General features: G+C 36.4%; 2 protein-coding genes across 2 annotated transcripts in view; both read left to right on the plus strand.

The window, feature by feature from the left end:
* Positions 1–1697, plus strand: part of LOC106963859 (macrophage mannose receptor 1-like) — a 7592-nt gene extending 5895 nt beyond the window's left edge. The window contains exon 4 of the mRNA XM_015059002.1: positions 1298–1697. Within this exon, the coding sequence (XP_014914488.1) occupies positions 1298–1623 (326 nt within the window). The 3' untranslated portion in view covers positions 1624–1697. The remainder of the gene's footprint in view (positions 1–1297) is intronic.
* Positions 1698–3665: 1968 nt separating this feature from the next.
* On the plus strand, positions 3666–5710 carry LOC106963856 (C-type mannose receptor 2-like). Its single transcript, XM_015059000.1, has 4 exons — positions 3666–3755; positions 3940–4329; positions 4868–5221; positions 5364–5710. Exons 1-4 carry the CDS (start codon positions 3722–3724, stop codon positions 5708–5710), a joined length of 1125 nt encoding a protein of 374 aa, XP_014914486.1. The 5' UTR covers positions 3666–3721.
* Positions 5711–12175: the final 6465 nt, after the last annotated feature.

Here is a 12175-nt window from a genome sequence, read left to right on the forward strand (position 1 = left end):
CTCTTCGCACTGTCACGGTTGCTTGGCAACATGAGTTACGCTGAGGTGGGGGCGGGGACAGTTGGTGAAGGCTAGACCTGTCAGAATAAACAGACATTTTTCTTGTGGTGTTAGTTTATTCCCCATAGACATAATATAATTCCCGTCCTACGTAGACCAGTCCTTCGAACGATGCAGACCCTGAATTCGGACACAGCTGTAGTGTTTGTAAACATCTGGTTTCAACTGTACGCGCACGCACACACACACACACACACACACACACACACACACACACACACGTGTGGAAACATGGAAAATGTAGATTAATTTTATTAGTTCAGGTCTTATAATAAAGTATAATTATATTTGATTAAAAAAATTTTTTTCCATCAAACATAAATGTTTGATAATATATATATATATATATATATATATATATATATATATAGCTAACATTTTTTATCATAAACATTTGATGGGGCAATAATTTTTTTAATCAAATATTAATATACTTTATTATAAGACCTGAACTAATAAAATTAATCTACATTTTCCATCTTTTTTGGAATGTGTCACATAACTTGACACATGCAATAAATACCACTTTTAGCTTATAATTTATTTGACATATGTTTCATGTTTTAAAAATATAGGAAAAACTAAAGAAAAACTATTAAGCTTTTTTTTAATCTTTTTTCTAAGCATACTTCTCAAAAGTAATGTAGAGTTAATCAACTCTGTTCACTCCACAGAAAATAATACAACCCATAAATATCACCTGATTGAAGAGAGGAAGACCTGGCAGGAAGCTCAGAGTTACTGCAGAGAGAAACACACAGACCTGATCAGTGGAACGAAGCAGCTACAGGACGCAGAAAATATGATGAATATATCTGGATACATAAAGTATAGGAGAGAACCAATATACATTGGTCTGTTTAGCGACACCTGGAGATGGTCAGATGGAAGCACTATCTCTTTCGAACCCTGGTATCCACAGTTTTACTATCAACCTAACAGTGGTCAATGTGCCGTAACTGTGTTTTATTATGGAGGCATATGGAGGAATGAGAACTGTGCTGAAAGAAAACCCTTCATCTGTTATTCACATGGTGAGTGTTCAAAAAAAAACATTTAATCAAGACATTTAACCACATTAAATGTCTTAGTTAAATGTCTTTCAAGTGTAAACTTTACTATCAGGTCCGTGTGGTTTAACTCATAAGAGTCATTTTTTGTTGCATCAGCTCTGATTGGAGACTTATAAAGAAATAGCATTGTTTTATTTCTTATATTTTATGTATTTTCATGCCAGATAAAATGATCCTGATCAAAGAAAATAAAACCTGGGAGGAAGCCTTGTACTACTGCAGAGGTCACCATCATGACCTGGTCACCATCACCAACATGGACAAAGAGAAACAGGTTCAGGAGAAAGTCAAGAACGCATCGACTCCTTTTGTCTGGATTGGACTGCGTTTCAACTGCAGTAGGAATGTTTGGTTCTGGGTCTGTGATAACTGGACCTGGAATGAACAGAAGGATGACTGTAACATGTTTGGAGCCATGGAGGCAGGAGGAGAGCATCGGTGGTTCCAAAGAAACGGCAGTGAGAGATTTAACTTCATCTGTACTAATTAATAATTCTTCCTCTTCCTTTTATTATCAGTTTTTTTCACTTTGTGCTGCTTTTCAATTGTGGCTTTAATTAAATTCAAAAAGCCATATTTGAATTCCGCCAAGAAATGATCTCTTCAAAAGAATATTAGATTATATTAGATTAGATATTTGCTTAGGACTGAAAATAATTTTATCTTGAAATGTTTTTTTATTATTATTATTGAAATGTTATATTTTCTATCTAAAACTTTAACATCTGCTCACCCTTGACAAAATTTTGTTGTGATTTAAAACAATAAGATCTTAATAAAGCATTTGAAAACTTTTCCACATGTTGAGAGATTTTATTTTGTACAATTTAACAGAAAGATGGGAATGTGATAGAAAAGCCCAAGAATTTGCTGCATACGTGTCCACACCCTTACACTAATACTGTTAAGAAAACCTTTCATTCAATTTCATTATGAAATTTCCAAATTCACTGGATCCATCTGTCCCACTTAAGATTGTGAGATATTTGTAGATTTGTATCCTATTATTAAACCCATAACTTACATTTCTGGTGAGCTGTACTTCTTCTAGTCGGTCCGTCTCTACAGGATTATTGTCTGAAGAACTAAACCACCTCTAACACCAAAGAGACACACACGCACACACACACACACACACACACACACAGACACATCCTTGGACTTCTATAAAAACTCAGGACTTTGTAATGACTTCCATTCATTTTAGGAACTACATTCATACCTAATGCAGACATTTTCACTCACACCAACCATTGCTAGTCTGTTCCTATCCATAACCTTAACCAAAACTTAATTCACACCAAACTTCTTCTAAACCTAACAAGAAGAGCGCTGTAAAAATGCAAAATAAAAAGCGAGGACCAGGAAGAAGTTGACATTTCCCATGCAATAATGAGTCACATTGGTAAGTATTTTGCACTTCGTGACAGTGTTTTGCACTGTCACGAAGGCAGACACACAAAAGGCCTGCTGTACTTCCCTTTTTGCAGATGCAGTCCCAGATGATAGAATAGGTTTGCGTGTGCAATCCCGTCTGCACCAGTTTTAATACACACAAACCTCAAGATCAGGCCTGGCAACAGAGACGGGACCATGTGATCATGAGATTTCTGAATCGTTTACTTGTAAGAAATATACAATATGTAGAATAATTCATGGAAAATCACTTTTGAAATGTTGCATATAGAGATCCTGAGTGTTTCTTAGAAAAAGCTGACAAATGACAGAGACTCCAATTGGAAAAAAATGCTGTGGTCATGTTCAAACTCAGACCCCCGGCTTTCAAAATAAAAGCAGGATATTCAGCTTTTGCACTGAAGATGATGAGGAGGCTGAAGAGAATTTATGAAGAATCATATTTGACTTCTTTGTGTAAGAATGTCAAATAATTCAAAAATATTTTAAAGAGGTGTTGAGTTAATAAAAACATCCTTTAAACATCCTCAGGTCAAAGGTCAGAATTTAGCTCAGATAACAGCACAGTGAGTTCAGCTCAGCCAAATTAGGCAGCAGGGTAAATATATCAGTATTTACTTAAAACAGGTGATAATGAGGTAAACAGTTATATTTTAAGCAAATATCTAACTGAGGTAAAAGCCGTTTTCTGTAAAGTATGTAAAGTATTATCTCTTATTCTTATTTTTTTTAATCTGATGCTAAAAAAATCCAATCTGTTTTTCCTTACATAAGTTGCTTCAGCTCACCCTCCTTATTTTCTGTCATTTATTGTATAACATGTAACATGAATTATCGTCTTTGTAAAGAACAGACCCATCCTCCCGTTTGAACATTCAAATGCTGACAGACTCGCTCTTATGTGATCGCTGTTCATCAGAAGTCGACATTTAACCCGGGAACGTCGATCAGAACGTCAGGCAGAGGTTTGACGAGACACGGAAGGTAACCAGGTCCATGTTTTAACTTTCTTTCTGTGCTTGATATTTAAATATTCTGTTTCCTGTCTGACTTCGACTTTTCTGTTCTCTCCGCATTGTTGCAGCTTGTCAAACCTTGATATGAAGTGTTTAAATGTTCTTCATCCAACAGAGACAAACTGCTGGAGGAAAATAATTCATCTGACAGCAAAGATGCAGTGGAGTCTGATTCTGCTCTTCCTGATGGGTAAGTTGATCTGAAACACAACTAGACTCTCTGGTTTCTGTCAAAAAAACAGATTCAACTTCATCATAAGGAAAGTAGAATGAGAACACTAAAGAAAAGCCTTTTTAAACCAAGTTATTCTACAAACCCTGGTGGATGTGTTAGTTTTGAGTAACACATGCAGAGCTACATTTTATGTTCTCAGCTCAGTGTTGCTTCATGGACTGTCAGCTCTATCAGTTTCACTACATTAAACAGAATAAGACCTGGACTGAAGCTCAGCAGTACTGCAGAGAGAAACACACTGACCTGGTCACAGTGACTAACATGAAGGACATGAAGAGACTCATCAACATCTCAGCTGGTAGTAAAAACCGAGCTTGGATTGGTCTGCATTATCAAACACATGGTACCAGAACATGGTACTGGTCTCTGCCTGGGGTGGAGTTCGATGTAAGTGACACAAACTGGATGTCAGGAGAACCGACTGACAAACATAGGAATGAAATATCTGGGAACTGTGGATTTCTGTTTAAAAGTTTTACATGGGCAGATGAATCTTGTCATCACGTGGAATTTTTCCTCTGCTATGATGGTGAGTAATAAGAAAACCCAGAAAATAAACTAAGTAATTGAATAAAACCATCTGCATGAGAGATGTATCAGCGGTACCACTCTCCTTATAGATGACTGATAATTAGTTCATAGATGTTTATTCTTCTCTAAGCCGTTTATAAATCATCAATAGCTGTTTATTATACATTAATTCAGGGTGAAAAGGAGACAAAATTTACCTGTTTCTTGCCAAATAGTGAACCAATTCTGTTCATCTATAGATCCTTACAATTGTTACACTAAACTTTTCAGACTGCCTTGTAAACACAAGGATTCATAGACGGAATTGTTTAGCATACAGTCTCCTTCTCACTCTCAATGCCTAGTAAATGATTTATAAAGTTCTTGCAGATGAATTGATAACATATCTATATATATTTTTTATTATCCATCTGTAAGGGGAACTTTTTATTGTAAAGTGGTACCGATTTGTTTACGCAGTTCTGATCGCAAGTATGACAAAGTTATCAACTTCCCTCAAATATTCTCAGCCTAAAATGTGTTTTTTTTCTCCACAGAAACTGATAGAAACCAGAAATACCACTTGATTGAAGACAAGAAGACCTGGCAGAAAGCTCAGATTTACTGCAGAGAGAATCACACAGACATGATCAGTGGATCGAAGCAGCTACAGGATGCAAGATCGGCGAATGTTTTGAACTCTGTGGGAAACAAAACACACGTACATTTCGGTCTGTTCAGAGACGCCTGGAAGTGGTCCGATGGAAGCAGCTTCTCTTTCAGATACTGGCACAAAGGCTTCAACAATCAACAACCCAACAGTGGACAATGTGCCATGTTTAAGTTTAATGATAAAGGCAGATGGAGGAATGAGAACTGTATGGCCAAGAAACACTTCATCTGTTACGACGGTAAAAAACACCGAGGAGATGACTTGATTTGAAAATCAATTGAAATAGGTGTCACATCTGCGTGGTTGTAACATTTGATGTATGTGTCATCATTTTGGGTTTGCTGTGAAGACTTGTTCATATTCATGGCTTCTTTGTTTAGATAACGTGATCCTGATCAAAGAAAATAAAACCTGGGAGGACGCCTTGACCTACTGCAGAGATCACCACCATGACCTGGTCACCATCACCAACATGGATGATCAGAGATGGATCCAGGAGAAAGTCAAGGAGGCATCGACTGATTATGTCTGGATGGGTCTGCGCTACACCTGCACTCTGGATTTGTGGTTCTGGGTCAGTGATGATGTGGTCAGATATAAGAACTGGGCTTTAGATGGACAGATGGACGACTGTGACATGTCTGGAGCCATGGAGACGAGAGGAAAACATCAGTGGTTCAAAAGAAATGATGATGAGATGCTGAATTTCATCTGTTCTAAAAAGTAAAATCTACTCTTTTCTTTTGTTTTTATTTTTTTCTTAGGTGTGTGATTCATATTAGATGTTGGTTTAATTAATCTTACTTCCCGATTGAGAAATGACTATCTTTTTCTCAATGGTGCTGATCTATTTAGAGAAAGCTTGACGTGGTGTTTGGTTTTCTAGTGGTTATGCGACATGCCACTGTGTTATATATTATCTCTTATACTGTTATGTGATTTACACCAATGTTATCAACTTTTATGTTATGAAGTTATACTTTAATATTTCAGTGCTTTTCAAGCTACCATTGATCTGGACGAGTTCTGTTGGGTGGTTTTGGCATGTTGCTGTTTCCAGCAAGTCATCTTATAATCAGAAGTTGTGGGTTCGATTCCAGGTTCATCTTGCTACTTGCTGATGTTCCCCTGAGCAAAGCACTCCAGCAAAGTTGCGCCAATCCTACATAAATCCTTTTTATACTCCATAAATATCTTGTGTTTACTTGCTAGTCTACTTCATTGTGTTCTCACAGTTCCTCATCTTCATTGATTGATTTCTCTTACATTTAATTCCTAATTCTTATGTCATAGATAATGACTTGTTTTCCCAAAAACTCTACTTTAATCATTGTATTGTGTGTATAGCAGTTACACGCCTATTTTTCTTTTTAAGATCTGTCTAAAGCATTTTGTATTACATCTGACTGTGTGAAAGTGCACTACCAATAAAGTTTGATTTTGAAACAGTATTTTTTTTAAATGCCTTTCATAAATTATTGACATGCTTCCCAGAAATCAATGGAGCGATCTTTATTTTAAATACATCAATCTAAACTTTCTAATAATTGCTGATGTTTTTACTAGTATATTAATGATTTATCTTTGGTTATTTTTAAGTCTCCTATTAAAGTTGGAACTTTGACTGGGTGACATCCAAGATGTTTATATTACTTCCAGTGTGTAGAAAAAAAAACATGTTAATACACTTTAAATATTCCTTAAACCTACATCTGTTTAGGTTTAACTATAACAACCTGGATTAAATGTATGACAGTCTTCCAGCAGCAGTTAAAATTTAAAATATTTGACTCATTTGATATTAGAGAAATGACAGAAGTAAGGTTTGGCCAGCAGATGGCAGCAAAGTCAGGTAGATCCTGATCCTGATCAAAGAAAATAAAACCTGGGAGGACGCCTTGACCGACTGCAGAGGTCACCACCATGACCTGGTCACCATCACCAACATGGCTGACCATAGATGGATCCAGGAGAAAGTCAAGAACACATCGACTACTTTTGTCTGGATTGGTCTGTGTTAGAATTATGTTGGTTATCATTCTTACATTTGTGATTTTATGTTACTAGTTGTTTTTCTGTTTAGAGGTTTAGTGTTCAAATTTGTTTAAAATTGTGGAGACACAATTAAATCTTCCTTAATCTCAAGCATGTTTTTACAGAAGGGGATTTAGATCTTAGATATTCTTTGATGAATAAAGAACCTTTATAACTTTACTTTGTGTCGATCAAGTATTGTTTATGTTATATAAAACTTTTAACACATTATCAGAAATTTTATCAGATTTGGTTTTGGGGTTTTTCAATAAACTACTATACCATGAAGTTTTCTCATCTTTTTTTTTTTTTTTTTGCTGAAGATGCCATTTTAGACGACATCTATATAAATATATAACTATAAATGTAGGTTGGATGTCATTCATTAATATTCCTGTAACTGTGAATGAAAATGTCTTACTAGTTTTGGGTGTATGATTGATTTTACCTACCAAAATAATTGAGTAGATTCATATAAAAAAATTGGTTCAGACGAATTGAAAACCACTGACTCACGTTGAGTCAAGACGGAATTTTATATTTAGCCATAATACTATGTTAAACTGACGTTTATGAAACTGTTTTGCCTCTGGATGAAGTTGCGATCTTGTTCTGAAACAGTAAAAAAGGACTGTTGATGGGACATGTAGGTTTTCTAGCACCATCTAGTGGCTGTTCAGACCTCTACAACGGAGAAACTAAACCCATCTTTTTAAATGAAGGATTACCAGTGGAAAAAATGAGCATGGTGGAATGCTGTGTGGAATTTTTTTTTTTTTTTTTTTATTTTTTGAAATATTAGAGATGATAGTTCTTTTCACTCACCCCATTTTCCATAAGTACAGAAAACTGAAGAGTTAAAGAACTTTAAATAATTCGTTAACGGGAAGAGCAGGCCTAAGTTAAGTAAAACACAGCAGTGGAGCTGTCCTTTTAACCAATCAGCTCACAGATTCACCTGATAGGGCCTTCTAGAAGGCCCACTGTGACGCTGAGGTTTTCTGCCCTCTGATTGGATGGTCAGCGTTTGTATTTTACACACAATGGGCGACGGGATGCAGAGCCCTCTAGTGGACATGGGAGGAAAATTACTGCTTACTGCAATATTTGTTGGTCTATTTTGTATATGGTCACAAATGCCAATTTCAAATTTCAAATGAAGAACCTCGGTGAAAACGTGTTTAGTATTAACTCCTATGTGCAAAAAATCGATTGAAAATCGATTTATTCACTGCATGTTTATGTCTGTGTAAGGCTGAGATGGAACTGCACATGAAAACATCATTCAGACTGTCAACACAAAAGAGACACAATCAAAACTGTCAGATGACTTATTACCCCATGATATTAACTATCATGTCCAAATAGTTTGGATGTATTTTTTTATTTCTGTCCTTCTTACGGAAAGTTTCTGTTTCTGTTTTTTGGCTGTTTGGCTTTGTGAAATTTTTGAAATATAATTGTAAGGTTGAAACCATAATTCATATAGAGCAAAAATGCTTTACGTTGCAATCAACACAATAAAACAGGAAGTAGAATATAAATTTACAAGCATTGTTGAAGGTGTTTTGAAAACCTTTAGTGTGTCCCCTGGTGTAGCAGAATCTACCTTTATTATAAGAAGAAAAAAACAACTTCCTGGTTGACATCAAGGAAATTAATTTGCCCTGAATCCTTTTGCTTCCAGTACACATGTTTTATTTTGTTGTACACTTTTCCTCTCACAGCACATGAGAAAACTCTTCATCTCAATAGTATAGAATCCTAAGAGCTTTTCCTTAAAAATAAAAGCTTATTTAGCAAATATATATCCAAACTATGATATTTGAAAAGCTGGTTTCAGCTGTTCTGTAGATTAAACAAATAATTGTAATGATCTATTAGTGAGGAGAAAATAAATTAAATGAAGAAAAAAAATGTCTAAAATAAAATTAAACGAAACTGTGGATTAAAAAAAGGTATTGCGTCACCTGGATTTCCTGTTAAAATCACCTGAAATTAACTTTAAAGTTTCAAACATGAAACTGTTGCTAGGTAACCAAAGAGATAGTTAGAGCTGCTAAAGCGTTCCCTCTGCATACATCTCCCAGAATGCTGTGCGGTTTTTGTTCCAGAATTGCCTTAGAATGACTAAGTTGCTAGGTAACCAAAGAGAGTATGAGGCAGAGTTGCTAATGCGTCTCCTGCGCCTAGATCTCCCAGAATGCTGTGCGGTTCAGATCTAGAACCGCTTGGGGTTTGTTGTGACTCACACTTTTACCTGATGATATGACAAGCATGACTCTAGCTGTGACATCACAGAGTTTTCCTTCATCTTTGGAATGATGATGCGAGTGTTTGAGAACTCTACCACACTCACCAACCAGCATCCTCCCACAACAAGCTGAAATATAAGCAATATTGCTGCAATTGTTTCCACAATAATGTTTATGTTAAAAAAACAATAAATACATTTATTTATCAAATTATGTTGAGACCTTATGAAAAACTAAACTGAAGAAGCTGAAGTAGCAAATGCTTACAGTTTAGAACTGTATTAAGTCTAAAAATCCCAGTGAATCATTTGCACTTTTTCTCTTTCAAACTGATTAGTCTTGATTAAATTTTATTGATTGGCTTAATAAACTGATTTTGGAAATTATGTTGAGACTTAGAACAATAAAACAATAAAACAGCAGTTTTGATAATGAGGTCATACAATGTTAGAGTCAGTGGTTTGTATAGATAGATTATATTATCAGATTCACAATAGTATTTCAATTCTGAAGGGGGAAGGACGCTGGGGAGGGCGTGAAAAAAAAAAACTCTGGTTCACCACAAAATAACCTGCCACCTATGCTAAGGCTAGTTATCATAGCCACTGATGATTGCGGATAAACAGATATCCTGTAACGGTAAGTTGTTTTTCCACCACATGAGGTTGATTGGCAGCACTAAGACCCTCCTCCTGGCTCTGATTGGTTGTTTTTGACCTGGTTCAGTGCATTTTTGCAGACCACAAAAGCAGCACTGGCAGGAGGTGGAGGAACTTGATTTTTTTCATATATTTCTCTCATACCATCCTGTCACGACATGTGATAGCTTGAATAAATATGGACAAAGCATATCTTTGGAAAGTTACTGCAGTTTTAATCCACAGGATTAAATTTTATGTCAGAACACTATTTGCATGTCTGCCGTTTTTTGGGAGGTTCTTTACGGGAACATTAGACCATTTTCGGCCTGTCGTTGCCAGTAACATGCAAAGCAGAGAAAAGCAGACATTTTAACTTCCTCTGCAAGTTTCGTAAACAGTTTTCATAAAACCTCCTTATACTGGTTTGAATATTCACATGTAGTCCATATTTCATGTCAGTAACATGACTACATATAATGTAGGAAAATGTATTTGGGGGTTGGGATGGGGGGAGAAAGTTTATTTAACCCTTGATATGAAATGTTTCATCCAACAGAGACAGATCACAGAAGGAAAACAATCCACCAGGAAGCAAAGGTGGAGTCTGATTCTGCTCTTCCTGATGGGTAAGTTGATCTGAAACTTTACATTCACTCTGTTCTGTGACATCACAGATTGAGATGGATTAAGAACGCATTTGCCTGATTTTATTTTAAAAACACCAGAAAAACAGTTTTCCTACTAAGTTTTTAATGCTGCTGTGAATACTGGTGGAGATGTTATCACTGATTAGTATTTTGAGGTCAGTGTTGCTTCATTGACTGTCAGCTCTATCAGTTTCTCTACATTAATGAGCATAAGACCTGGACTGAAGCTCAGCAGTACTGCAGAGAGAAACACACTGACCTGGTCACAGTGACTAACATGAAGAGACTCATCAACATCTCAGCTGGAGATATGAAGGAATCTTGGATTGGTCCAATAAATGTATGGATGTGCCAAAAACACATCCACACACAGAAACAAAACTGAAGTTATTATCTTTGGACCTAAAGAGGAGCGAACTAGAATCAATGCACAGCTTCAGTTATTACAACTGAAAACCAGCGATCAGCCCGAAACCTGGGAGTAGTGATGACCTCTGACCTGAACCTTCAGAGCCACATTAAGACAGTCATAAAGTCGGCCTTCTATCACCTGAAGAACATCTCCAGGATTAGAGGACTAATATCTCAGCGCGATCTAGAGAAACTCATCCATGCGTTTATCTTTAGCCGCATTGATTACTGCAACAGTGTCTTCACAAGTCTGACTAATAAATCAGTCAAACAGCTGCAGCTGATCCAGAACACTGCTGCTCGCGTTCTCACTAGAACCAGGAAGATGGAGCACATAACACCAGTTTTAAAGTCCCTACACTGGCTCCCTGTAGCTCAGAGGATAGACTTTAAAATACTGTTGTTAGTTTATAAATCACTGAACGGTTTAGCACCACAATACATTAAAGATCTGTTATTGCTGTACCAACCATCTAGACCCCTCAGATCTTCTGGTTCTGGTTCTGCTCTGCATCCCCAGAACCAGAACCAAATGAGGAGAAGCAGCATTCAGTTTCTATGCATCACAAATTTGGAACAAACTTCCAGAAAACTGTAAAACAGCTGAAACACTGTTAAACAGTGATTTTTGTCAGGTTTCAAAACCTCACAAAAATCAGCCCCTGTTTGCTTCATCCACAAGGTCTGGGTTCTTGGCTATGGAGAAACAATTGCTTCCTGGAGGCGTGGCCTCTGCTGAAGTTTTAAATTTTACCCAATAGCTAACGTTTGACCAGTTTGATGCTATAAATCTTACCAGAAATTGTGCTGGAAACGACCATCCTCTACTGTGAAGAGAGACAAACTGATTCAAACAAGGGAACAGACTGAACTGATTGACTTTGTTCAAATCCTCTGGTTGTAAAATTATGAGCTGTTCTAAGACAGTTCATAAAATCAACATCATCATTCCCATTCTTCTTCTGTTTGCTGATTGATTGATATTTTACCAGGGAAATCCTCTTTAATGAGTGAAAGCCCTGATGGATCAGTGAGAGGAGATGAGAATCCAGCAGAAATATGTAGGAAGGGTTGAATGATTTTACAATGCAATTAATACAATACAACAGAAAGTAGAATAATAATCTACAAGAATTGTTGAAGATTTTCAGAAAATCTTTCTTTTGTCCTCTGGTGTAGCAGCATCTACCATTACTATAAGAAG

This window comes from Poecilia latipinna, unplaced genomic scaffold, assembly GCF_001443285.1.
Source record: "Poecilia latipinna isolate Pla-1442-1.1 unplaced genomic scaffold, P_latipinna-1.0 Scaffold1590, whole genome shotgun sequence".
NCBI classification, from domain to species: Eukaryota; Metazoa; Chordata; class Actinopteri; order Cyprinodontiformes; family Poeciliidae; genus Poecilia; species Poecilia latipinna.